Below are 27,443 nucleotides of genomic sequence, written 5' to 3'. Positions count from 1 at the left end.
AGACGCTGTCTGCGGGGCCCTGCCTTGAAGGAGGGGTCTTTCCCTGTTAACAAAGGACGAGACAGACCAACCTGGGACTTTGCAGGGGCTCCTTAACTCCAGACTCCATCTGCTGACTCTGAGCTGCCGCTGCCTTCCCGTCCAGGCACTTGCTTCACCTAGTGAAGCGGCCTGGAGTTAAGAGCTCGTCACCCAGAGGGCTGCGGGCAGAGTCGGGCCCCCAGATTCATGTGCTGAAGCTCTGAACCCTGGACCTTGGGGTGGGGCTGTCCTTGGAGGTGGGCCTTTCCAGAGGTGACTAGGGTACACGAGGCTGTCAGAGTGGGTCCTCATAAGGAGGGGACATTTGGACAGAGACACCAAGGTGCATGCACGGAAGAAGGCCACGTGGGGGTACAGCAAGAAGGCGGCTTCTCTAAGCCGAGGAGGGAGGCCACAGGACGAGCCAAATCAGCAGACACCTTCATTTGGGACTTTCAGCCTCCAAAACTGAAAAAATAAATGTCTATCATTTAAGCCGCCCGCCCACCCCATGCTGTGGCAGCGCCCGTGAACTAATGCAGACAGAGAGGTTGAGACCCCAGGAGGGAAGTGTCTTGTGCTGCAGGTTCTGGAAATCCCCCGTTGGGTCACGCACCCACGTGCGTGGGGGTCGTGGGGGGGGTGTGGATCCCCATTGAGAATCCTCTTGGGATCCTGGCCCCCACGCCTCCCACTCACACCCTGCTTGTGGTCCAGGCGGCCCAAGCACAGGTGGCCGGCACCAGGCAGCCCACCATGGCGCAGCAGCCAACAAGCTGACCTAGGGGTGGGCCCTGGACACGGGGGTCTGAGCAGTTCCTGGGGAAAGACATGGAGACGCAAATGGGCAGAGACCAAAAGGCAACTAGCCCATGGGGGCTTGGGGGGCTCAGGCTGGTGGGACAATTGCTTGCTTGTTTACGAGATCAGCAGAGGCCTGGGCCCCAGGCCGTGGCTTTGCAGCCCCCGAGCCCTGTCTGAGCATCACCTGGGAAGGCTGCTGTCTCACTGGTCCCTGTTTCCCAGGGGCATCTGTGTCTTACGTGGCCAGCGTCTGCCTGACCACAGAGGATCTGAACTAAACATCCAAACTCCTCTCGCGTTTTTAAAAACCTTCTGCAGTTAACGATCACACGCCTCCTTGGATTACAGCCTTGTCTGCAGCCTGGAGCAGTATCTCCTGAGTAGACTTTCAGCCACGGAACAGCACTTCCGAGGACGCGTGGCCTGCAGTGTGCATGAACGAACCAAGGAGTCCAGGACAGCAGAGAGAAGGGGCACGGACTCAGGACGTGCTGGATGCTGGGACCGTCGCCCGCCTTCAGGAAGCTGCCCTGGAACACGTTCTAGGGGAGAGTGATGCAGGAAAACGGGTGTGGGGCGTGAGGAGGGCCGAGTCCCAGGTCTCGACTGAGCCCCTGGGACGTGCCCCGCCGGGTGTGGGTCCTTGGCTTCGCACAGGAAAGAATTCAGGTGCAGGCCACCGTTGAGTTAAGGTAGATTTGTTTAGAGAGAGACGCGCTGCATAGAGTGTAAGGCAAGAGAAAGGCCAGGAAAGAGGTGTGGGGGCTGGGTGCTCGGGTCAGAGGGAAAGCAGGCACACACGCCGCAGAGACACACAGAAGAGTGCGGGCGTCTCCGAAGGGGAAGGAGCGAGAAAGGCCACTAGGCGCGGTGTAGCCAGTTCTTCTGGGCTCAGTAGCTTCACACGCCTACAGGTGGGATCAATCCAACCGCCCTGGGGAAGGGGCTGGCATTCCCAGGGACTGGGCCAAGCCCGTTCTTTGGCCTTTTGCGGTCAGCCCTGGGGCTGTCACGGCGCCTGCGGGCATGTTGTTTATCACGCTGTTACAGTGAGTGTATATAACGAAGCTCAAGGTCTGCTGGAAGTTAAACCTCTTAATCCTCAAGGCCAACTGGGAGTTGAATCTTCCGCCACTTTGGTGAATCTTCCACCATTTTGGTGTTAAGTTGCTGTCCTTCCTTGAGTGGCTGTGCCCTGCCCCCTCCCCTCCTGTCTCAAGAGGAGCTGGGGTGTGCGCGCGGGGGGCCCTGGAGGGAGACGCCCGCTGTTCTCCCATCGGCTTTGAGTTCAGGCTTCTGAGCTGGTGGTCTGGGCCTACTTCTCTCCCAGACCACCCCTGGTTTTCTGGCCACAGACCCCAGGAACCTGGCCCTCTGACTCCCTGGCTGGCCCCTGGAACTTTCTATCAACTCTCCTGGGCTCTTGCGTCCCCTTTTGTTTTTTTTCTCTGCCCGTGTGCGTCTTTGTTTTCGTTTTTTTTCAGTAGAGCGGTGGCCCACCCAGTTGGTCCCCTCCCTCCAGCCTGAGTCAGCCCATCACCCTGACAATGATAGCACTTAAAAATTCATTATTGTCGTTTGCATTTAAAAGGCAATCCCTTTGGCCCCAGGGCCATCTGTTTCTTGCATTACAACTTTAAAAATATTTAAGGCCCTCGCATTTACATTTTAACACGGGCCTCGCCAGGTTCTGTGTTTGGGGGTGGAGTCACCCCAAATCTCTACATCTGCGCTGGGGGAAGACGAGTTGCCTGGGAGGTTGGCCTGGCATACCTATAGAACAATTCCAGGTGCAAATGCGGGTCTCGGTTAGTGGGGGGTTAGCGGGGGGCCCGCAGGCAGCCCGGCCCCCACGCCCTGACCCGGAGCCCACGTGGTCGCCGGTCTGACCGACAGGCTGGGCCAGCATTACAGGGTCTTTGGTAGGACTCGGGAAGTGGCTGCTAGTGGCGGATTTATTCTGAGCCCTGTCCGTTTTGTCCCCCGCCTCTGCCCTCCTTCGTGTGGACTGGCCTGGAGAAGTGTAGTGTCAGCTGGGAACTTCCCAAGCACCGTGGCCCCGACTGTTTTCTTCCTGCAGACCTCAGCTTCTCTCTTTGAAACTCGGGGAGGAGTCAGGACAGGGTGTGGGCGTCGGGACAGAAGCTGCACCACGCAGCGTGGGCTGCCGTGGTGGGTGGGCCAGGGCCCCCTCTCCTCCCACCGGGGTCCTGGCAGCTCCCCTCCCTGGAATTTGGGTCTTTTCATGTGTGCAGATAATGCCATAAACTGCTGTTTCTTTTTCACGGGGACCCAGCTCCTGAAATGCAGTAGTTTTCAGCCCTGATTGCACTTAAGAACCATTAGAGAAGTTAAAAAAAACCCCACCAGTAGCCATGTCCCCAGCCCAGAGAAGCAGATTTAACTGGTCTGGGGTGTGGCCTAGAGGGCTGTGGTTCCTGAAACCTCCCAGGTGACCTTACGTGCTGTCCAGCTGAGAGCCCGAGGGCCGGGACCAGCGGGCAAGAGGGCTGTCTTGGGTGTGCGGGTGGAGGGTTGGAAAGCTGATGCTGGCCGCTGGGCAGCCGGGGTGGGAGGGCGTGGGGCAGTGTCCAGGGAGAAGGGGAGGGCACGCGTGTGTGGGCACCGCCCGCCAGTCCACTCTGCAGAGCCAGGAGGAGTGTGACACGATCCTGGCCTCCGGATGAGTGAGACCGAGGCCCGAGTGGGGTCCTGGCCCAGGACCCTCCGCCCCGCACATTGCCCGCCCCCATGCACGTGGGCTCTCAGGCGCTTTATCCCCGTTCCACACGCCTGCTTGCTCCGCAGGGACAGTCAAGGGAGGGAAGGTTCGGCACCCTCAGGCTCACCACTTGCCGTGGAACCCGGATGGAGTCTACGAACATCTCTGCATTGAGGCCCTCACCTGTCACAAGGACCGGACGGACTGCCCGCCCACCGTGCGCGTGACAGGCGGTGGTGCCCGATGGGCTGTGCGCACCGTGAGGGCCCTCACTGCTGCTTTCACCTGGTCCCACCTCTTGGAAGCTGCAGGACGAGCCTCCTGGGCTGGTTATTGAAGCCCTGGGGCCTCCGTGTCAGCTTCTTGGACAACAGCGACAGTGATGGGGCCTGCACAGCAGTGGGAGGCACACGGGGGCACAGCACAAAGGGGGCCCCTCTGCCCCCACTGCTGTCCCTCTCGCCTGCTGGGGAGCCCCCCTCTCCCTGCTCAGACCCCCCTCCCTCCTGAGTGGGCACAGATCGGGGGCTTGGGGATACAGAGGAGGCAGAGAGGTTTAGAACAGGGACAGGAAACGCACTTTGGGGCTAAAAGACCTGCTTAAGTCAGGGAACAAGGCCTGCCCACGCAGGGTCCTGTGTCCTGCTCCTGAGGCCCCTCGGTGACAAGAACTGGGAGGGGTAAGGACCCCCTGCAGCTGGATTCACTGGTCCGTTGTCCAGTGAACAAGCTGACGGAGGCGCCCGGAACAGTCTCTGTCCTCAGAGGAGATGCATCCTTCTATAAACACAGGTACCCGGGAGGGGCCCCTGACCGGCCCCTGAGCTGGTCTTTGCCCCTCGGGAGGGGTGGGGACTTCTGGAGAAAAGGAAGTCTAGGCTGAGATTGGAAAGTGGGAGTTGGTGGGAAGGGGAAGAAGAACTTTCCAGGCTCAGGGGACAGGGGACGCGTGCAGAGGCCTGGGGTCGGGGATCTGGGCCCGCCTGGGAAACGGCTGGAATTCAGGACTCTCGGGACACGGTGGAGTGAAGGGTGAGGCTGGTGGGGTGCCACGGGGGGACTCTTGGAGGGTTTTTAAACAAGAAGGGGCGTGCGCTGCCTTGCTTCCTGAAAGCCTCTCCCCCAGGGAGGGGACAGTCCTGGAGGAGCTCGGGCCTCAGATAAAGCGGGCTCCTCGGTGTGAGAAGCGCTCAGCCAGGGAGGTCTCGGTGTTTGGGCGGCTGGCCCTGTTCCTCCCCTCCTGCAGGGGACAGCCCCTCTCCAGAACAGCTGGGTCCCCCACCCGATGCCCCGTCAGCAGATGGTGATGAAAGTTCTTCACTCCAGGAAGGCTCAGGCCCCCACATCTGCGAAGAGAAAACACCAGCCAACGTGTACACAAGTCACCAAGGGCTGCTTCTTGTTTTTGGATTCAGAGGCCACACTGAAGGCGGAGTGATGGGTGATGAGTCCCTGAACCAGCCGGAGGGGAGACCCCAGGCAGGTTAGTAAGAAAAAGGGCCCCTCTCCCCAGAAAACGGGAAAGGAAAAATAAGAATGGAGCAAAACCATTACGGAGAGTGCCGAGGTAACGCGGGGCCTGCCAAGTGTGTGTCGGTGACTGGAGGCAGGATGCCGGGGCCCGAGGGACGGTCAGTGTCCACGGAAGGTGCGCGAGGACGAAGGCCAGGCCGCCCACAGGCCGGCGCTCACAGGAGGGAGGCTGCTGTGCACACGGGTGCTGCGCAGCGTCTAGCAAATTGCTGGTGGGGTTGCGGGTCTTTTCCCTGGCTTTTCTTTTCCAGGCTGCGGGCGTTGCCTGTCTCTGGGGAGCACGGTCAGGAGACTCAGTGCGCAACGTGCAAAATCTCAGTAACACCTTCGTTTTTAGTGTGGCACCCCTGTCCTTACGGAGGCCAGAAACAGCCACCTTTTCCGAAAACGGGCCTGGGGTGCTCTGCGGAAGGGACAGTGGGAGGCTGTCCGAGGCTCTGGATGTTTTGCTTTGAATGGTCTGACTTGCTTGGCTGTTCTCCTTTGAAAGGATCTGCATTGCCCCTGCCCCCCCCCCCCGGTCTGGGACCCATTTGCACCCCTACTTTCGGAGGCAGCTGGGTTTTTTGTTGGCCTCGCTGCTGAGAAAACAGATTCGGCTGTTCTGAGACTTCCAAGTTTTCAGCACTTGTTCATCTGTCTTCCAGCTTCCAAAACATTTCGCTGTTTCCCCCATTCCTGTTTTCTTCATCCTGGTGAATACATGCTTAAAACCACGACAACGTCTCTCGCTGTCATTCAGTGGCTTCAGGAGGGGAGCCGGGGTAATCTACGGGCCTGGCCTGCCACCATGCTGAAGTCAGTCCGTGCACTTACAAATGCGCCCCAACCCAGAGCACGCTCGACCAGCTCTCTGAGGACCCCATTCCTTGCAAGTTTGGTCACTGGTTCCTCAGTCCTCAGTCAACAAGAAGGGACACTTCAGAGGCGGGACCTCTGGAGGAAAGACCTGCCAGAAGGAGCAGGTTAGCTGCGGGCAGGGGGGACTGAAGAGCCGTGTGAGGAGTGAGTGCAGGCAGGGCTGCGGGCACCTCAGCGGGGACCCCCGCGTCTGACCCTGCCCAGCTGCCCCGTACCGGCTCTGTCAGGCCCGCGGCCAGTCCCCGCTCCCCCAGCGCACGCGGGTTCTGCAGCCCCACGGCTGGCCGAGTGCAGGCCCCAGAGCCAAGCTTTTGAGATGTGAAAACTAGGCCCTACTTTTAACCAGAGCTTTAGGACAGAAAAGCTTCGTCTTCAGCCCTGCCCTGGTGTTTTTTCAACCTTCAGACCAGTGCTGCTCAGAGTCGGCGGCCTGCCCTCCGACCGCCGGCTTTAATCCTAGCTTTTCTTTACTACTTGGTTGTCCTTCTGATTCCTCTAATTAACAAAAAAATTACTCTTGATCAGGGAGTTCCTAATTCCAGTCTGTTTTCACTTTTGAATTTCTTCTTGCTCCGTACGCCGATGGCCCTCTTACTTCTTGGAGTGGTGACAAGGGTCCTGGAGTTGCAGATGTGGATTTGTGTGTGACCTGGGGCAGAAGGCAGTGGGAGGGCTGGGAGGGTGGGCGGCGGGGCAGCCCGTGGACTGTCTGTGTGACACGGAGGCTGCACTGGTGACCACGGGTGTGTCACAGTATTGACTTCCAGTAGTAGTATCACTGGCAGTACTGAGACCGTGTTCTGCTCCAGGCAGGCCCTCCGCACCAAGCCCCAGGGCAGCCGGGCAGCCCTGCTTTGTCATCTTCATTTTCAGCCCAGAAGACTGCAGTACAGAGAGTTCCAGTGCCATGGCCGAGGCCACACAGCTCTGCGTGGCCAGGCCTGACCTCGACCGCCGGCACCAGTGCTGCGTCCACTCCACTCTCCCTGCTGGAGCCGCTGTCCCCCGCCTTCCCGCCGCTCCCCACAGCCCCTGAGGTCCCCACCTCCCGCCCCTCCGCTGTCCTGTCCCCACGTCCCCGAGTCCCCCAGAAATGTTTACCTGTCATTACCTCTGCTTGTCCCCCTCCATCCAGTGGGTTGGCCCACAATTCACCATTGCTTTTGCGGGGGCGCTTCCCACAGTTCACAAGCCGGTTCTGGAGTGCCTCCTGGTGGTCCGTGCGGCCCAGAACTGTGTTCTGGATCCTACAAAACCCACGACACAGCCACTTCCAACCTCCCTGTGAAGGAGCACAGCCCACAGACTCGCAGGACCTGACGACGCAGATAACCCCAGACACAGGCGCGTACCGCGCGCACACGGACCCGCGCTCGGAGGCCCCCGGGCCAGGGGAAGTGAAACCACCCGGGAAAGTGAAGGGCCCGCCGCCCGCCCCCAGCAGAGCGGCGGGGGTACCAGCCAGCGGTCACAGCCTCCGGAGCCGCTCGAGGTAATGGCCTAGGTGGGGGGGGGGCGCGCTGTCGCTCACCGGGGGGCCCTTCCGGTAGGTGTGACAAGGGGCTCTGGGCCTGGGGACTTCCCTCAAAGGCACAGACGTGCAAGTTCCTTCCTCCATCTGGAAGTAGATGAGTGTATTTGTCGAGTTCTCATGCACCTTCTTTTAGAAGCAAAAGCGAGGCCTGGGAGCAAGAGGAGGTGAAGTGACACCTCAGGCAGGTGGCAGGGACGATTGGTGTTCCCTCCTGCGTGGCTGGGCCGGGCCAACCGGCTCCGGACACACTTCTGTCTGGCAGCCAGGAGGAGCCCCAGCTGCCGGCCACACAATGCTCGGGGGCCCTCAGGGGGATGGAGTGCGAGGTTTTGGAGGCTGGTGGCCCGTGTTACAGGTCACTGGGGAGAGGGGACAAGGGGCAGGGCCCTTGCTGGAGGATGCCATGGGGGCAGGGGAGATGGCACCGTGACGTCTTCCTGCCCAGAGATTTCACTTTTGGTAGACACTGTCCTCTGAGGAGAGGTTCAAGGACCAGGTGAGGTCACAGGGACCCTCAGATTCAGGCTGCCACACCGCCGGCCCAGGGAACGGCCATCTGGTTCCTTAAAACTCCCTCCTGGAGTCTGATGAAATAATTGAATAAAAAAGATACACAGAATAACTGAATGCTAACCCTGGATATGACATGTCCCAGAGATGACCACACATTCCATGTTTGTCATGTCCCTGTATCTCTGTTTACTTAATATTATTCTTTAAATTAACTTGCTTTGGGGAAGAGGATATAGCTCAGTGGCAGAGTGTGTGCTTAGCCTGCACGAGGTCCTGGTTTCAATCTCCAGTACCTCCATTAAAAATAAATAAATCTAATTACCACCTCCCAAAAAAAGCAAACAAAAAATTAACTTTCTTTTAGATTTTTTTCCATACATATCACATTTCAAGAACTACTGGTCTCGTCCAGTTCACGTTTTTTTGCAGGTGAGACATGCGGTGATTTGCCCAAAGTCTCACAAAGATGTGGTAATATGGGGCTGTGCCTGGGGCCTCCTCATGAACCGTCCAGGTTCTTTCTGGTGGAAAGTGTCACACTGTCCCGTGTGCAGAAGGCAACCCCAGGTGTGATTCAAACAGTTCAGGTGCCACATGCAGGGGGGTCCCTCCCTCCTCCCTGAATCCCGGCGCACGGCCAGCCTGGGCAGCTGCCCTCGGGAAGCTTCGAGAACCTCTGATGCTGGTTCTCTGGAACTCCTGCAGGGCCGCGGGTCTCCGTTCTGGGACAGGTTCTTGTATGACTTATTTCCTTTTCCTCCCCCCAGCTTTTCTTTTTCCTTCTGGAATGTCTGTGATCTGGGGGTTGGACTTCCTGAACCAGTAACTGTCTCATCTCCTTCTCTCCTACTTTGACCTACTTTCTAAAACGGTTTCTTCAGTTCCATCTCTTAACGTTGCTGGCACACTTAAAACCTTCCAGCGCTCGTGTGTTCAGTTTGTAAAAGCGCTCTCTCATCCTGCTTTTCTACACCGCCTTGTTCCTGTTTCATGGACACGTCTCTTCTCGTCTCTGTGAGGATATTAGTTACACTTCTACTGAACTTTCATTTCCTGCACTAGTTCCTTCTGTGTTAGTTTTGGTTTTGTTTTTTGTTTTTTGTCATGTTTCTCCATGAGCCTCGATCCTCTGCTCTCTGGCTACATATACATGTATTAAAAATTTTAAAGTTTGTTGGTCTTTTTTGGGGGGTAACTAGGTTTATTTATTTACTTATTTATATAGTTGCTTTAATGAAAGTACTGGGGATGGAACCCAGGGCCTCCTGCTAAGACGCCCTCTCCGGTGAGCTATACCCTCTGCTCTGGTGATATTTGAAAGTGAAACACTAACAACCTGGTTGCAGTGTCTTCCTCTATGATGAGCAGGCCTTGCTGAGGACAAGCTCCTGGCTGGGAGGCCTCACAGTGACCTTTGCTGCGGGACCCTCCTTGTCTGTAGCCATAGGCTCCCTCTCTGGGGTCTCGGAGAAGCGTAGTCTAGCAGGGTGCGAGGAGGGGCTCAGTTCCGCGCCTAACCCTGCACATTTCGCACCCAGCCTGCCCGGGTCTCCGTCTGAGCGGCCCCCTCTCGGGCATCCGGATGCCGGCGCCACGCGCCCTGCCCTCCCTGCTGCTGGCCCTGGCCGTGTCTGCCCTCGGCTCGGCTGCGTCCGGAGACCCAGCGCGGGACCAGCTGCTGACGCGAGAGAAGGCGATGCGGGTGGGGGGCCTGCTGGTGCTGGAGGAGGAGGAGCAGCTGGCGGACCAGAGGCTCCGGGCCCTCAAGGAGGCCGAGATGCGGGAGGCGGCGCAGACCAGGACCTTCCCGCCCAGCATGCACTTCTTCCAGGCCAAGCGCCTCGTGGAGCGGAGTGCGGTGTTCCGGGTCCTGCAGAAGATGCCGAAAGGTAGCGGTGGGGGGGGGGTCCTCAGGGCGTGGAAGATGGGGGCACTGAACGTGGGCCCGGCGGGCCCGGCGGACGTGGGGCAGAGACTCCGCCGGCTGCTGCGCGCCCCGGAGGACGCCAGCCCTGAACTCCGGGGGCCTCGGCCTCAGAGACGGCAGGGAACGGGCCCGGGCGCCGGCAGTCACTCCTGGAGGGGCTGGGAACCGTCACCCCGAGAACCGTTCTAGCCTTCTCCAGGGGCTAAGCTACCTAACAGGACACGTGCTGGAGGAATGCGCTTCCTGTAGTTTATGGCTGTAGCATCAACACATTGCTGTGAACAGTAGAGTGATTACCGTCCTGCACACAGAAACAGCAGTTTGCCGCTTTAAGGACTTTCCTACTTTTGTTTTTAGTATTGCAGATATCAGAGTGTAAAAGCTGTGAGGAGCTGATGGAGAACATAAGATTTAGACCACAAGGGGCCTCAAATGGCGAAGCCTGCAGGAAGCATGAGGCGGCCGGTGGGGCCTGGGGGAGCGGGGTGAGAGAACCAGGACACGGCGGGACCCGCCGTGGGAGGGCGGGCGGGGCCCTTGTCACTCCTTTCCTTGCAGCCTCTGGAGGTGGGGTTCCCAGTGCAGAGCCAGACGCATTGGATTCCAAGCCTCCGGTGGTGTGGCCTCTCTGGACTGAGACCACCCAGGGCTTCTAACTCTTAACCTTGAGCCAGAAGTTAGCGGGTGCCCTGGAGGACACAGGCAGACGGGCGAGCTCTGAGCTGCAGAGGACAGGGTCCTGGGTTGCCAAGAAACTGCAAACCCTGTGTGTCCCCTTTCTTGTCTCCACTGCCCTCTCAGCCCCCCAGCCCCTAAGTCTGGGCCCACCAGCTCACTCCACCCTCCGCCCTCCTTTCTTTCAGGGGCGGCCTTACACGTCCACAACTTTGGCATCGTGAGTATGGACTGGCTGGTGAAAAATGTCACCTACAGGCCCCACTGCTACTTCTGCCACACCCGGAAAGGGACCATGCTGTTCAGATTTGCTCACCCAAGCCCCCCGAAACCGGAGCCGGCAGAATGTTCCGAGTGGGTTTTGCTGGAGAAAGTTCGAAAGGGGCTGCAGAACGTCACTGAGTTTGACCAGAGGTGGGTTCGGGAGGAGGGCTTCGAGCACCTGTTGCAGGTGGGGGAGGCGTGTGGCGTCTCCCAGGGACAGACCCTTACATAAACATCTGGCCTTAAAAATATCACGAGGCTTTCTCTTAATTTTGTGAGATTTGCTTCACCAAGGCACTCAACACCTTTCCTGTCCACAGCGAGCTCCTGGTATGTTTAAAATCCGATTTGATCAGCAACACAGCTGCTGCTTTGAATGGGATTTGTCCAGACCCTCAGTAGGACCAGGAAGAAGAGGGTCCCCTTTCCTGGGGCCCTGAGAGCCCAGTGGTAAATGAAACAGCTTGAAAACACGATGGGCAGCTTCCTAACAAAAGGCACAGTAACATCACACATAATGTTTATTACAGTCGGACAAGCAGCCACAGCGGGCTTTCACGAAGTATTTCCTTTACAAAGGAGAACACGCAGCTCAGCGTGGTTAAGGAGGTTACCGAGGCCGTGCAGCCGGAGAGCAGCTCACCAGGGATGTGAGCTGGGTCCCACCCTGCCGAGTCCGGAGTGGTCTCCATCTGAGCCCCCGTGCTGGTCGGCTGGGGCGGCCGAGATGGAACACCACAGACCGGCAGCTTAAACAATAGGAATCCGCTTGGTCACAGCTCTGGGAGCTGACGTCCAAGGCCAGGGTGCAGGCAGGCCCTCCCAGGCCTCCCTCCTTGGCTGGGTGCACTCCTGGGGTCTCAGGCTCCACTCTCAATGACCTCATTTGACCTTAGTTACTTCCTTAAAGGCCCCACTTCCACACTTAGTCACACTGGGAGTTAGGGTTCAACATAAGAACTCTGGGGACACAACCCAGTGTGTAACACTCTCCAAGGAGAGCTTGGTCTGGGACGTCACTTCCGGGGAGTCGGCCCGGCTAAGAGGCCCAGGGAACAGGAGAGCACATCCCGCGAGCTGTCTCCTGGGGAGCACACGGCGGGTCCTGGGGCAGGGGGCCTCCATCCAGGAGCCCGGAAGCTTCCCTTGGCCTCTCCTCCCTGCTGGCTTCCGGGTGGGAGAAGTCAGGGGGCCCGAGTCCTGTGGGCCCTGGAGGCATGGCCTGCAGCACGCCCCCGCCCTCTTTGTGTCCCAGCAGCCTGCTGAGAAGTTTCACCCTTGTGACCGAGAGCCCCCAGGTGACCTATGCAAACCAAGACATGGTCTGGGCCAAGTTTCAAACCATCTTCTTGTCGCTCTCCGGCCTCGTGAACCATGCACCGGTGTTCAGAGACTATATCTTCCGCGGCCTGGAGGAGTTCTACCAGGACAACGTGCTCTACCTGGAGCTCAGGACCACGCTGTTCCCGGTGAGCTGCCCTGTCCCCTTGCTCCAGCAGGGCCAGGGGCACCCCAGCCAGTATGGCTTCACCTTGAGGGGCCCTGGGCTTCCCGGGGGCCACAGGAGCAAGGAAAGCTGAGCTGGAGGGTGCAGGGGGTGGGGGTAGAGGCAGGGGGCCTGAGGTGGCTGCCCAGGGGCGATTCACCAGAAGCAGAGCTGCTTGGGAGAGAAGCTTGAGGTGAGGCCACTGGAGGGGTGTCCCTGGATGAGGGGGGGTGGGGGCAGGAGGGGGGCCTCTTCCAGAATAAGCTGAGAAAGGGGCCCTGAAATCATCCAGGGAGGTAAGAGACGGCTTCGCTGATTTGATTTTGAGGAAGAAAGGTCAAGGAGAAAGAAATGGGAAAAGATCAGGCAGAGTCCAAAAATACCCCAAATGTCAAAATATGAAAAAAGTCGCTGACTAGTCCTTGCATTTTCACCCGAAGCAAAGGGCGACAGGGTCTTTGCAGACTTCAGCTGGAGGGGCGTGGGCTCCAGCTGGCGGAGGCATCCCGGGAGGGGCCGGTGGGTCAGGCACTGCTCAGGGTGGGTCCTTCCAGACCCTCTGGTCTCTGAGGACTTCCCAGAGGAGTCTGGGGGAGCCAGGGGGTGGGCTGTTGTGTGAGAGGCAGCTTAGGGGGGCTCACAAGAGTGTGATGTGTTAGTTTTTTGTTTTGTTTTGTTCTTTAGAAATATTAGATTTATTTCTGTTCACTACGCAGACCAGACCTTTTTTTTGCACGGAGGTATCAGGGATTGAACCCAGGACCTTGTGCAAGCTAAGCATGCTCTCTACTGTTAAAGCTATACCCTCCCCTGGGTTAAAGGTTTTCAGCGTCCTTTGGGTAGAGCTCTCCTCGCCCTGCATGCAGGGGAGCGCAGCCTCCCACCCAGCATGTCTCTGGTTCGTGGATTATCTCGAGCCAAAACAGTCAGGGCCTGAGAGACCAGGAAGAGCCTTGACCTTCACCACAAGTGCCCAGAAGAATCGAGGCTGGGGCCTGCTCCGTGAGGGGTGCCTTTAGCAGAGCTGTCCTCCAAATGTGGCCTGGGGTGAGGGGGCAGCAGGGCCTGGGCCTGGAGACCTGAGTCCTCCCTGAGCCCCGCTGTCCCAGAGAACATTTGTTGACCAAACATTTGCTTTTTATCTCCTTGTGAACTGCCTTCCTCCCCTTTGAAGTCTCAGACCTCCCGCCTCAACGTCCCCTTTAGTCTTTAGCTGAAGATGGTGTTGAAGGTGGGGGCGGCGGCCGCCTCGGTCAGTCTCAGTTTTCCTGGGTCTCTCCCGCGCAGAGGTGTTATTAAACGTTTGCTTGCTTGGTTTTCTCCTGTTCATGTCTCAGGTCAATTTAATTCTTAGACCAGCCAGAAGGACCTAGAACTAGAAGGGAGAGGAAGATTTCTGCCTCCCCAACGACTGGGGCAGGCGGCTGGATCCAGCTTTACTGGCTGGTCCTCCTGGCCCCGAAGCCACTGCAGCTCAGGGGTCCTGGGACAGCGGAAGGCGAGAGTCCTTGTTTACTGCATCAGTCAGTCTCCCTGATCTCTGCCTGCTGGGTCTGCTGGAAACTGGAGGGCTGGGAGTCCTTTTTCTCTTTTCTAAAATTGGATTAGCAGGACAGAATATTTGTGGAGCTGGTTCTGTGGCCTTAGGGTCCACAGTTGGTAAACCGGATAGAGAATGCTTGGCCCGCTGGGCCTTGCCTCCCAGAGATGCCACTAATCTTTGTGTCATAAGGACGAAAACCAGCAGCCTCATTGCTTCTCCTTCCGTCCTGTTCTGTGTCTTGAGAGCTTGGCTATCGACCAGTGAGGACACTCGCTCTGGTCTCTGTCATCTGGGAGGTGCAAGTACCAGTGCTTTCGCAGCCAGTCTAGACTAGAGCCGGTTGGACTGGGGCTCCGGGCTGTGGCCGGCGGGTCAGAGGCACAGGTGACAGCTTGGACTTGCACCTGGCACTCTGTCCAGCTCCGCCGGCTCTCAGGAGAGTTAGTCACCAGGGGTCCCCATCCACCAGGGGGCTGTCATCCCAGCCTTCACCTGTGAGCGAATGCCCTTAGACCATCCTTGAGAGGGAACATTCTGGATCTGGTGAGGCTGCGTCCTTTGCACTCTCCGGGGACACCTCCTTTGTCCGTGTTTCAGCCATAAAGAAAGCCTTGTTGGTTTGAGTCGCTATTAAGATGAAGGGCCAGAGGATGGATCCTCTGAACCGGAAAAACTTCAAAATTGGTAACTTTTTCAGACAGCTCTCATTGTAAACACCTGTTTTATTGGTGCCAATGTTAAAGTCAAACTAAAGGTGGATTCAAAGCAAGGGAACCTTAACTCAAACACACACAATGGCTGGGGGGATTTGTGGTCTGTCTTCCCCTCCTGGGTCTTACAGACGCTAATGGAAAACATTCAGTTAATTAACAAGGGAGCCGGAGGAAGGGAAAAGTCAGGGAACCTTTTCCAACAAGGGGAACGTTTCTCAAGCATCAGTAAGGGAAGTTGCAGGACTTGTCCCAGCAGGGTGGAAATCTTGAGATGGTTATTAAATGGTCTGAATAAAACGGACATTGATGGCGTTAAAACAAAGGTTCTGATACAGTACTGCCTAAGGTTGGGTGGGCCACAGGGACCCCTACTGGCTCCTGGCAACATAAAAGGGCCCCAAACAAGTCCCTTCTATTTATTCCAGTTTGGAGAAATTTAAAGGCCAGAAGGTAGGGGTTACACTGAGTAACCCCACCAGCAATTGCCTGGGGCAACAGTCAGGCTGATTAACGAGTTAAAGATTGATGGAAAGGCCTGGGTCCCTTGGCTGGACCCCTCGCTGGGGACCCAAGGCCTTTTGCAGAGGAGTGGGTCAAATGGCTGGGGTGGACCCCTTGGTGCGGGAGCCCCATGAGCTGTGGCGCCAACACCCATACACAGGTGGAGCTGGCCTTGGGCTACAGTTGAGAAAGAGCTGATTGGATTACAGAGGTTGGACTGTTTGCGTGGGTGTTATCTGACGAGGCTACGCACTGTTGCCTGCGTGTTTCATGGGAGTGGATGTTATGTCCAGCTGAGAACACTCCCCCTGCGCTACCCACATTGGTCTGACTATTGGTCCAAATTCTCGAGTGCTCCAAGGCCTTGGTGACCGACTGTGAGTCCGTGGCAGGGCCCACAGGGTGGCAGTATTTGGTTGTTATCATATTCTGTAGTCTTTACAAGCTGAGAAATTTTACTGTCTGTACATCCAAAAGTAACAGGGCTCCAGAGGACTGACACACATTGACCAGATTTATGAGAGACAGTTGTACAAACAAGAAAGTCAGGATGCAGTTTTCAGATAAAATAATCAGTCAGACCAGGCACCTGTGCTTCCTGATGAGTAAATTTTCTCTTGAAGGCAAAGCCTATCTTCTCCTGAAGCCAGATTATAGCCAGAGAGGCCTTGGGGAACCAGAGCCCTGCCGAGGTTCTACAGGAGTCCTTAACCTTGGAAAATCTGCTAAAGGCTACCACCCTTTCCCCAGGGGAAAGAAGTACCAGAATAAATTGATGACCAAAGATTACACATCTATGAAATGCTTCTGCAAACCACGCCATATACAGCAACTCCAGTATGTTTGGATTCGGAGTCTGATACGTTTTAAAATCCTGGTTGAGACCCTAGACCAACTCCAGCGTGACTTACAGGGTTGGAGGGCCCTGTCCTGGAGGACGCTCCTCTCCCCTCCCCGAGAACCAGCCATTCCCTGCTTGAGTCAGGGCCTCTCTTTCCACCTCAGACGACGCTGCCGGGGTCCCGGGTTCTGCCTCTCCTTGCTCTGCGTCCTGGACTGACGCCCTCGTCCTTGGACGTGCTAACACCTCCTCAAGGTGGGCCCAGGGGAGGGTGTGCCTCTCCCCCAGGATCCGATGCCCTTTGCGGGCTTAACACAGAGCACAGACGTGCATTTCTGAGTTCTTGGGCAGAGGGAGCGGGTCTGACCTTTGCCCCTCAGTGCTTCATCGGTTTTGCGAGCAGAGTGACTAAGGGCACAAATTAAAAGCAAAGACAGGGTCCATCCACCTTCTGTTAAGAGAAGACTCTCAGTTAGAGGTGAGCTGGCGCCGGCCCGGCCTGTGGAGGGCGGAGGGCAGGGCGTTTCCCGGAGCCACCATTCCCGGGTTTGGCCTGGAAGCCCCTCCTCTCCCCCAGCCTGGGCCCCGCCCCATCCTCGCCCGCGTCGGGCTCAGGCCCGCCTCACCCCCGTCCTGGGACCGCGTTCCTCCTCCCGAATCCCGGTCCTTCTAGCACCTTTGCGTTGTCCCCACAGGGCAGGGGCGGCCCCGGCTAGACAGTGAGCCCTTTCAGAGTGGCCGGTGTCCTCCAGGGCTCCAGGAGTGACAGTCACGCCTGTGGACGGTGGGTGCACAGGTGAACAATTCGGAGCTGCGGTCGGGACCCGACTGCCCGGGACTCCCAGTCTGGGGTCCCGGGTTGGGCCCGGAAGCTGCCGAGTTACACCCGCTCCCCACCGCCGCCGGCCGCGGTTCTGATGCCCCAGACCACGCTGTGAGAAAGGCCTTTTCAAAGCGCTTTGTCGCATTTGGGCCTCACGACCTGCGTTTTACAGACGAGGGAGCAGGGGCGCGGGAGGCCAAGGAGCCTGGCCGGGGCCACGCGGGCAGGGGCTCCCGGGCCTGGGGGTCGCTTCCTGCCGGCACTTCGTGCCCGCGGTCTCGGCCCTGCGGCTCCTTGCGGGGAGGGGCGGGAGCTTTGGGGGCGGCGAGGATGGAGGGGCGGAGAGCCTCCCCCGGCCCTGCTCGCCGCGCCTCGCGGGGGCGCGGCCCCGGGGCCCACCCCGGGACTGCCCGGCCGCCTCTCCCCTCCCCACCCCCTCCGGCCCCCAGCCCGCCTTCCTGGAAGGGGGAGGGGGATGGGACTTGCCCGTTTGTTCTGGTCTGACCCTGGAACAAAGGCCTCCAGCCGCAGAGGGTCTTTGCCGCGCGCCCCCAAGAGCCGGAGCCGGGGAGCCACCGGCACATGAACAACTAAAGCGTCTGCCCTGGAATTCTTTTCTGAGCCCGCGGCCTCCCCCCCCCCCGCCCTGCTTGCGGGGCTAATTCAGGGCCTGGGATGGTGTTGATGGACTATCCTGGCTGCCCTGCCTCCTATTGTGTCACTAACGCTCCATCACAAAGGCCACTCGCCCTTAGCAACAGTTGCTGGGCGGGTCTTATCTCCTGGGCCCCATCCCTTCCCCCAGCCGGAATCGGAGGCCGGGACTGGGTCGGGCCAGCCTGCAGGGTGGAGCTGCTCCGAGACCCCGGAGGATTATCCGCAGGGGCTCCCCAGCGGGCACTTCCCCGTGGGCGGCCTGGGGGGCGGGGGTGTGGACACATCGGGGGCAAAGGGAGCCCGTGATGCTGCTTCCCATCTCTTGGTAGCTGTCACTGGTGTGACAAGCAGTCCTCCTGCTCCCCCACCCCTACGCTTTTTTCCTGGATTCTTCGTTAAAAATTCCACCTGGCTGTTTGCAGCAGCGGCCGTGTTTCATGCCACTGTTGTCACTTTGCAGCGTCCTGACAGCAGCACTTGCCCAGCTACGTTGGGCTGTAATTGTGTCGTTGGCAAGTCTGTGAAGTCGACAAAAAAAGGCGCTCTTCAGCCCAGTGTGCATTATATGTGAGAATCACCTGGGGAAGTTGAAAAACGGGCCCTACCCCGGGGATGCTGACTTAATTAGTCTGCCCAGGTGTAAGCTCAGTGCACCTCCACCCCCCTCTCCAGCCAGGGAGAGGGCTGAGGTTCGTACCCCTTTGAAGCCTCAAGTCCTCCTTTGTAAAATGAGACCTACCTAGCAGTGCAGTTTTGAGGATTAAATGAGATTGATAGAAAGCGTTTGCTTGTTAAGTGACTAAAGCTGGAGTGGTGAGAGCTAATTGCACCGGGAGTCGGAACTTCTGAGTCCCAGCTTCTAACTGTGACCTTCAGCCGCTGTGCCCCAGACTTCCCTTTTGTTCCTTCCAGCTTCAAAATTCTATAATTCCATGATCTCTTAGACAACAGGAGTTACATTGGCTTATGAAAGTGGCATGCAGTTTGAGTAACTTGTCCACAAATTTACGGTTACTCACACGACACGTGAAAACTGAGACGACCCAAGTTGAGTCTGCTGTGTTTTTAATTCGAGGGAGCTTGTTGCAGGGACAGAGCAGCGTTTGTGCCCTGAGTCTTCCATGACCCCCAGGCGCCCGTCGGTGCCTACAGCCGGCCCCGGTCTGACTTACTGACTCGTCTTCCCAGGAGGGCTGCAGATCTGAGTTGTCCTCCCACGTCTGGTGATAGGTTGGCAATGACAACACTATTATTACTAGTCGCCATTTCTAAGTGCTTTACAGATGTTAACTCAGTTTGATCCTTGCAACGACCCTATGAGGTATGATTGCTTTGAGATAAATTGTATCTCACTGGGGCCTGAACCCCCACAGCTGACCGGAACCCCAGACCAGCTGAGAACTTTCCTCTGACACCTGGCTTCGGAGCCTGTTCTCCTACACGGGCTGTGAGGCTGTGAGGCTGTGAGGGGTGCGGGTCTCACCTCATGGCAGGTCTCCTGCTCCTGGGCTCCTGCAAGTGGGGGACTCTTGAGCATTCAGATTCCATCCTAGGTGCTCCCCTTAGGAATGCAGTGTCCTAGCCAGGAGCTCAGGGCCTGGGCAGCCCCAGTGGTGACTCACTGGTTGCCTGGAGACCAGGAAAACCTCTGGAGGTGGCTTCAGCCCCAGGAGGTTCTGTCCTCCGAGCCCTGGGAGCTGGCAGTGGGATGGGAACCCCGAAAGCAGGGCCCCAGCTTCTCCAGTGACAGCATCCATGGAGGGAACCGCTGCCGCGGGCCAGCCCCTCAGACCTTGGTTGCGGTTGCATCTTTTGCATGTCTGTGCATGCTCTCGATTAACCTGCCCGGGGTCTTCTTTTAGCCAGAACTGTCAGTTGTTGATATATTTTTAAGGTTCCTCTTTTGTCTCCCTTCTGTTCTGTGAGCACTGCTCCGCTGCCCCCTCCGACACCCGTCTGTGCCCTGAAACACGCCGCCCGGGGCTTAGCACGTTTAAGACTGCAGGTGGACGGCACCTGTCTTGAGGCTTATTTATGGAGCTCCCACTCTGGTCCTGTGAGAGGGGAGGTGGGACGATCAAACTGCGCGGACACACCCTCGGAGGTTGAGGAGTCTGGGCAGGTGACTCAGTAGTGACAGAGCAGTCAGGGCGCTGGGCAGACTTCTGTTCTTCCCTTCTGCAAATCGTTTGGGTAATGCCAACATGACTTCAAGGAATAATTTTGGATTGAATTAATACAACGGTTCTCAAACTTTCACACTCAAAAAATTTTGAGGATCCCAAAGAGCTTTTGTTTATGTGGATTTTATCTACTGTATCCTGTATAATATAACCGGTACTAGAAATTAAAACTGCGAAGTGTTTAAAACACAAGACTACACAAGCACACAAACTTATTTGTCAGAGCAATATTGTCATATATGATGCAGATTCTGGAAAATTCTGTATACTCATGAGAGAGGGAGAGTGAAAAAAACAAATAACATCTCAAAATTTCTAAGAAGAGAGTTTTGAATTTGTAGATAGCCTGCAAAAGTCTAGGGGACCCTCGGGGGTTCCCTGGCCATGCTTCGAGAACTGCTGTGGTACAGCATCAAAGATTTGAACATTCTTAGGGTGCCTTGATCAGTGACAGGAAAAGCTCTTTTATAGAGTCCTGGGTAAAGTAGGAAAGGAAAGAAGTAACTTTTCCTTTACCCTCTTAGGTTCTGTTCTTGGAGCCTGCAAATTAAACCGACAATAGCCACAGTAACGGGAGAAAAGGCATATAAATTTTATTTGCTGTTGACGTTTAATTATGTGTGTGGAGGCCTTCATGGAAAAGAAGACCCAAAGAAGTGGGTAGACCAGGTTTTATGTACTGTTTTAACAAATGGTGATAAACAGTGGAGAATTGACAGGACACAGGAAAATGGGTTTGAGCTTCCAGGAGCAGTAAATTGGGGGAAGATGAGTGTGTGGGGGAAACTAACCGAAGGTGAGGGTTACTTTAAGGAGGTTCGTCCGTTCAGACCTGTCTTGGTGCCCAGCTTCCGTCTCCAGCGATCAGGGCCGTTCTCCTGGAAGGGGGACGCTGTCACCAACAGAAATACATGTCCTGCTTTCGGGCAGACAGGAGGAGGCGCGGAATTCCGTCTGCACTTGCGCTTCTCCATTGCCTTCAGCTCGAAATAATCCTTATGCAAAGTGGCAGATTTGGGGTAGCACATTCTGACCCCCTGGCAGGACCCCAGAGGTGGACGAGCAAAATGGCTGCCCCCCCATGTGTTCCCTCTGTCTCTCCTGCTGCACACCCCTGGCTCTTCCCACTCTGCCTGACCATGTCATTCTTGGCGTCCCTCCTAGTGGCTCTGGCCACCTCAGGGGCCTGCCTTGGGGGCCAGGAAGTGGACTCTTGGACCACTCTTTCTGGCTTGCATCCTCTCCTCCGCTGGCCTGTTCCTCGTTTGCTGCACACATATTTACTGAGCACTGACCACAAGCCAGGCACCACTCCAGATGCAAGCAACCCAGCCATGAATGAGAGGGAGATGTCCAAGCCCCTTGGCACCAGGGAGCATCACCCCAGGCGGGGCTGGGCCTTCTGATCAACCTCAGAGGCCGTGGAAGGCATTGATGGAAGCAACTGCAAAGTCCATCCTGGTCTGGGAGATGGTCGGCAGCTGGGGACGGAGGTCCGCTCTGCTCAGCTCTGAGTTTGGTTAGACCACACTTCTCTCCCAGGTGTACGAACTGAATGGGACGGTTCACAGCCTAGAGTGGTCGGTGAGGACGTATGAGGAGGTGGCTCGAGTGTTTGCAGAAAAGCATCCTGGGTTCATCGGAATCAAACTCATTTACTCGGATCACCGGTAAGGCAGAGCATGGGTGAGGCTGGGTCGTGGGCAGAGCTGCTGGGCTGGGCGGGGACAGAGGAGGAGAAGGGGCCCGGAGCTGAGACCCCCGCACGCCCCAGTGCCACGGCTTTGTGTGCAGTGGTGGGAGTGCAGACTCCAGCCTGAAATCACTGCTGCTTCATGTCTTCACAGCTGGGCTGGAATGAAGGGCTTGGCAATTTTCCAGGTACTTCAGACTGTGGCCCCACATCAGCCTCAGCCTGGTGATCAGTTATGAGCTTAATGTTTTTGCCTGAATGTTCAGACAACTTCTTCGTTTCAGTCTGCGGCCAGGTTCTGCCTCGTGGCTGCACTGAGGGTCTGGGGGAGTGGCAGCTGGTTCCTTGGATCACAGCAGACACACCCTCATCGGCCCACGTCTCCCTGTCTCTCCCGCAGATCCAAAAATGTGTCCTGCATCAAAAAATCGGTCCAAACGGCCATGAAACTTCGTGCCCAGTTCCCCAGGATGGTGGCTGGGTTTGATCTGGTAGCAGACTCTGTCCTACAGGGGCCCCGCGGGCAGCTGTCTGGGGCGGGCTGGGCAGCTCCACTGAGACCCTCACTAGGGGCTGCAGGAGTGTCTGGAAGCAGAGGAGGGGGCCAGGCCTAAACCCACCAGCGTTTGAGAGTGGCCCCTCCCCATCATCCAGACTTCTGAAGCTGCACATCGTGGGGTGGGGTCGCCCCCCCACCCCATCCAGTCACAGCCAGGCCACACTTCCCTGGGTGACAATTCAGTAACCTCACCAATGAATCCAGCTGCCTGGCCAAAGGGCACGCCTGAGCCCTCTCACAGAATCTGCACACATTCCAGCAGACTGGGCTTCAGCTCCTGCTCTTGGACCCACCTGGCTCCCAGGAGAGAGCATCTCAAGGAACTGTTTCTTTGGACCAGGATGTCCTTCTGGGCTCCCTGGGGGTTGCTCAAAGGATCCGCCTCTCCAGAAAAGAGACAGGAGTCGCTCCCACCCCCTTTCCCTCTGTGTGTGGTTCTGACAGTGGGCCGAGAAGGAGGGCGGACGGTGGTGGACCGGTCCATACAGGGACTCGGGCGCACAAGTTGCGGGGAGTGGGAGCTGGAGCGCTCAGAGGTCCACTCACAGGCCCCTGCATTCCTTCCCATCTGTCCTCCGTTCACTGCACTCAACACCCACGCTTGTTTGATCCTGAAAGTGCATCACTGGCCCCACTCTCTTCCCTTGAAAACTGGGAAATGGAAACTCTATGTCGCAAGGCTCCCTCCTGCCCAGCCCCGGGCGTGCAGCCTGCTTTAGAAAGCATGACTTTGGTGTAGTTGTTCTTCACGGAAGTGACTGCTGAGGGACTCTGCCCAGAGCTGCCAGGGCTGGGGGCCCAAGGTGATGGCGGCTGGAGTCCTTCTGGGGATCTGAGGCGCAGCCTCTGAGTCGGGGGGAGTTGTTTCGGGGCAACAACACACTGCACCCTCTCTTCTTCCCCAGGCCTGCTACTGGTCACTCTTAAAAGGCTGTGTGACCGAGGCCTGGAGCGGTGGTGGTGGGTAGAGGGCTGTGGGCCCGGCGGCTCAGCTGGCACCCCAGTGACCCCTCCCCTGTCCTGCAGGTGGGGCGCGAGGACACGGGCCACTCGCTGTACTACTACAGGGAGGCTTTGATGATCCCAGCCTCGCGCGGCGTGAAACTGCCTTACTTCTTCCACGCCGGAGAGACAGGTGAGCCTGGGGCACCGTCAGGGGTGGGAGGGGGGTGACGGACAGGGCCCTCGGCGTCCCTCTGTGGGTCACATCCATCCTGCTCAAGACCACCCTTCTGTCCCCAGACTGGCAAGGAACTGCCGCAGATGGAAACCTTCTGGATGCCCTGCTACTGAACTCCACCAGGATCGGCCATGGGTTTGCCCTGAGCAAACACCCAGCCGTCTGGGCTGACTCCTGGAAGAAAGACATCCCCGTGGAGGTCTGCCCCATCTCCAACCAGGTGTGCAGGCCCAGGGACCAGCGCAGGGCGATCGCCCCCCACCCACGGCCCCTGCCTGGCTCCCAGATTTTCTCCTGGGTCATCTCTTGCTGCTTTCTGTACCCCTCCCCCACCTCACATCCAGAGTCACAGAGGAAAAGCTTTGCCTAGACCACTCGTGGTCATGAGGGCCCCCAGGGGTGGACCTGTGGCGAAGCTGTGGACGAGCTAAAGGACACTGGGGGCACCACGGGGTCAGGGGACCACAGGTCCTGCTGTTGCACGGCCGCTTGGGGCTGTGTGCTCAAGAGAGCTGCTCAAAGCAGCACCAAACATCCCTGGTGAAAACTAGGGTGCGGGGACCTGGGGAGGCCTGCAAGTTGTCCCCTAGCGGACCCAGAAAGGCGCTGGTCACACCCTGGGTCTCACCTATCTCGTGACGACCCTTCATGGATCTGCTTGTCTCTCCTTTGCCTCCGACTGGGCAGGTTCTGAAGCTGGTGTCCGACCTGAGAAACCACCCCGCTGCTGTCCTCATGGCCACTGGGTACCCCATGGTGATCAGCTCTGATGACCCTGCTGCCTTTGGGGCCAAAGGCTTGTCCCACGATTTCTACGAGGCCTTCATGGGCATCGGCGGGGTGACGGCCGACCTGAGGACACTCAAACAGCTGGCCATGAACTCGCTCAAGTGAGTGTCCTGGGCGCTCCGTCTTCGGTTTGGGGCAGGAGCCTGGAGGGTTTCCGTGGTTCCTCTGGTTGTCTCTTACTCCACTGCTCTCGGGCTGGGACCGACGTGCTCTGCTCTGCCGGCATCTGAGACCCCTCCGGCCACCCACCCTGGGCTGACCTGCACGCCCCTCCTCCTGCAGGTACAGCGCCCTGTCGGAGGGTGAGAAGAAGGTTGCCATGGAAGCCTGGGAGGAGAGATGGCATAAGTTTGTGGCCGAGCTGGCCAGGGGCCCAGAGTGAGAAGAGGCTGTCCGCTGCCCTCCGCCTCCGCTTCCCCCTACACTGTCCTCACGTTCTCCACCTCGGCCGTTTAGAACCCAGCGTGGTCTCCACCTCTGTGTCTTTATCAGAACCGACCTGTGAAGGTCACCCGGGGCCGCCACGTTGCGGATCTCCCAGAAACACCCCATCCGTGGACCACACTCGCCTTTGGATGCCCTCTGTCGCAGCCTCAGTGACAGGCCCCCTGCTTCCTCGCTGGCCGTGGCTCTGGCCCCTGCACTGGCTCCGGCTCTGCCTGGTCTCTGTGGTCCGCTGGCTCGCCCGTCCTGGCTTCTCTCCTGCTCTTCCCTCCTCTCACGCTGCACGATCCTCCTAGGTGGTCTCGTCCGCTCCTTCCTTTTTAAAGCCACGTATTGTTGATGATTCCCAAGCGTCAGATGCATGTGGATGGCTCCCAGACTCTCGGAGACCTACTGTGTGCAGCGCTGCCCTTCCAGCCTCTCCCTGGTCATTCCTATCTTGGGAGAAGTCCCCTCCTCCCACTCCACCCACTGCTCAGAGCAGAGATGGTCAGTAAATTCTTGCCCCCCCATCAGAAGGGCCCTTGGATCCGCCCCCCCCCCCGGCTCTGGGCTCAGTTCCAGCCACTGTCGCCTCTTCCCTGAGTTACGACAGCCTCCTAACCCACCTCTCCTTTCTTCTCTCTGCTACCCCAGCTCTGTTTTCAAAGAGCAACGGCTGTTTAGCGCTAAATTAAGCCAGGGTGCTCTGCTTTACAACGCGGTGCACTTAGCAAAGCCCGGAAGTCTCCACAGGGGGTCGCCTCCTGTCAGCCCGGGCCCCCCAGCAGCGTCCCGCCCCCAGCGCCCTAGTGCACCAGGCTGCCCCCGGGTCCCAGGCTCTGCCCTGCACCCGGCTCCTGCCTCACGCTCTCTGCCGGGAATGCCGGCAGAGGTTGCAGCTTTCCTGTCCGTGTCTCAGAAAGGTTTCCAGGCCCCGTTCTCCCTCGGGGCACCCTAGGCTTTTCCTTCCTGACTCTACTGCGACCGCCATTAGGAATGTATTTCTGGGGCCTCCGTCCCACCAGACCAGAAGCTCCAGGCGGACAGGCACTGACGACCCGTCATGCACACTGCGAAGCCCGAGCCGGCTCCCGGCCCCGCCGGTTGGTCCGCAGTGGGGGACGCGGACAGGACGGACCTGACCTGGGCGTGCTGGGCTGGCTGAGGCAGGAGCAGAGCGGAGTCACCCCAAACAAAAGACCCGTGGGGTCAGGTCCAGGGCTGTGGGCGAGGGCAGGCGAGGGGCCAGCCCTGGCCTCACCCAACCCCAGGGTGTGAAGGAGACCAAAGAATTCCTCCAAAGAGGAATGTCTTCTCCCCACCCCATCCCCGTGCCGAGCCCTCAGGCAGAAGCCAGCCCTCTCCCCGAGGGGACCACTGGCCCCTGGGACTGGGAAAGGGTCCTCAACCACAGGCTGGTACCTGGAGGGAGCCGGATGCCCTAGAAGGGCCTTTGAGTCATCGCCTTCCCGGTCCCAGCAGAGGACACACGGTCCCAGCTCAGCTGATTTAGATTCAATAAATGTGAGAACAGAACTTACCAGAATGGGCTTCTGCAGCAGGTTGCCATGGCCACAGGGGTCTCCCGGGAGCATAAGGTCCCTGATTTGGGAAACAAACCAGCTCTGGTGCATTCATGCCGGTTCAATAGGCTGAGTCCGAGCTGACAGCCAGAAACACCCCACGGCCAGGTCCTGACTCGCGAGGAGGGCGTGGCTGCCCTCCCTCGGGCCTGAGCGACGTCTCTGCCAGGGGCACGGGGTGAAGCTGGCTTCACTCACTCCTCCTGTGGGACTTCCCTGAGTGCCCTGACGTAGATGCCTTTTGGGAAAACTTGTCTGTTAACTGAAGTTTTGTAAACCAAATCACGGGGTACGTGGAGTGGGGGGGAGGGGCTTGCTCTTTCTTTGACGGCAATCTGCAGCAAAGCATTCAGTCTGCAAAACATCTTTCTGTGATTTGAACTTCTGGACTCTATCTGTTTATTTACTTCTCAGAATGAGGTCAAATCCTTTGTCCTTCTTTGTCAGATGAATTGTCCAGGCAGGAAGAACCACAGGGTCCACATCGCCCAGCCTGTGGCGGGTGCCCTGATCCGGCCTCCTCCAGGGTCCTGGAGTTTTGCTTCGTCCAGGACAGCTGTGGGGGGGGGGACAACAGGGGGCCTTCCGGAAGGTCAGATGGAGGGAATTGCAGGACATGCAAAGCATCCTCTTTGCCAGCAGGTTGGAAGTCGGGGTCCAACCACAGGGAAAACCATGGGACTTTGATCTCAGTACCTTGAAATCGTGTGAAACTTCAGAAGAGTGTTAAGGAAAGCACGAAGAACTCCAAACGCACGCCCCGCCCAGGTTCCGTGACCAACGCGCTACACACTTGCTGCACCCGTCGCCCGCCCTCCCCTCCCTCGGTGCCCCTAACTAGACGCCCTGCATTTTCTGACCGGTTGAGACTTAGTCTGCAGATGTCACTCCTGAACACGCCCGTGTCGTCTCATAAAGACAGCGCTGTTCTCCGTGCAGCCACAGCACCACCGCCCAAAGCAGGAAGGGAGCACCGAGGGCACGCCACCTGCCGTCTGACCCCGGCCCCTCCACACGCTCCCCCTTCCTGGCCCAGACCCCGGTCGGGGCTCCTGGGTCACATGTCAGTCGGGGACAGTGCCTCAGTCTCTCCTCGTCCTTTGTGCCCTTGCCGTCTCTGAAGAGCACAGGCCGGTCATCCTGGGGTTTGTGATTCCAGCTGTGCGCCTTGAGGGGGACGCCTCAGGTGGTGTTTGTCCTCAGTGCTTTGCCCCAGGGACTGGGGCCAGGGCCTGCCGGAGGCCATCTCTCCCGCAAGCAAGAGCAGTCCTTAGCGCTGGGTTAGACCAGCCTGAAACCAGTCATCGTGGGAGTTTTTGCACCGCAGAAATCAGCGAATGTTACAAATCTGTGCCTCCCCCAGAAGGTGTTAAACATTAACACCCCCCCCCCAAGCTTAGGATGTCAGTTTGTCCCATTACCAGGAGGTTAACTCTGAGCACTGTGTTAGGTGATGCCTGCCGGGATTCGCCGATGTAGAGATGTTCCCTTGGTGACTAGTGAATACTTGGCGGGAGACACTTCAGCTCTATGTGGAAATATTATTCCTCATCACAGCTTTACCCGCTAGTTTTTGCTTCCGTCCAGGATTATTGTCTGAATCGACTGTTAC

General features: G+C 57.8%; 1 protein-coding gene and 1 long non-coding RNA gene across 2 annotated transcripts; one reads left to right on the top strand and one right to left on the bottom strand.

Moving 5' to 3' along the window:
- Positions 1-7,296: 7,296 nt before the first annotated feature.
- ADA2 (adenosine deaminase 2) lies at positions 7,297-24,784 on the top strand. Its single transcript, XM_072954363.1, has 10 exons — positions 7,297-7,433; positions 9,527-9,877; positions 10,779-11,004; positions 12,113-12,323; positions 21,144-21,271; positions 21,695-21,785; positions 22,880-22,988; positions 23,096-23,253; positions 23,721-23,923; positions 24,105-24,784. Exons 2-10 carry the CDS (start codon positions 9,571-9,573, stop codon positions 24,202-24,204), a joined length of 1,533 nt encoding a protein of 510 aa, XP_072810464.1. The 5' UTR covers positions 7,297-7,433; positions 9,527-9,570; the 3' UTR covers positions 24,205-24,784.
- On the bottom strand, positions 15,599-17,475 carry LOC140691270 (uncharacterized). The gene is made up of 3 exons (XR_012066843.1): positions 17,248-17,475; positions 16,565-16,713; positions 15,599-16,389 (listed from the first exon to the last, which is right to left on the bottom strand). It is a non-coding gene; the product is annotated as an uncharacterized lncRNA (long non-coding RNA).
- Positions 24,785-27,443: the final 2,659 nt, after the last annotated feature.

This window comes from Vicugna pacos, chromosome 34, assembly GCF_048564905.1.
Source record: "Vicugna pacos chromosome 34, VicPac4, whole genome shotgun sequence".
NCBI lineage: Eukaryota > Metazoa > Chordata > Mammalia > Artiodactyla > Camelidae > Vicugna > Vicugna pacos.
This window is presented reverse-complemented; position numbering and strand designations above follow the sequence as displayed.

Excerpts from the sequence above, each read along its gene's own strand:
- ADA2 (XM_072954363.1), top strand. The coding sequence starts at position 9,571 with ATGCCGGCGCCACGCGCCCTGCCCTCCCTGCTGCTGGCCCTGGCCGTG. Across the intron at positions 21,786-22,879 it reads TGGTGGCTGGGTTTGATCTG|GTGGGGCGCGAGGACACGGG; the intron begins GTAGCAGACTCT and ends CCTGTCCTGCAG. Across the intron at positions 22,989-23,095 it reads CTTCCACGCCGGAGAGACAG|ACTGGCAAGGAACTGCCGCA; the intron begins GTGAGCCTGGGG and ends TTCTGTCCCCAG.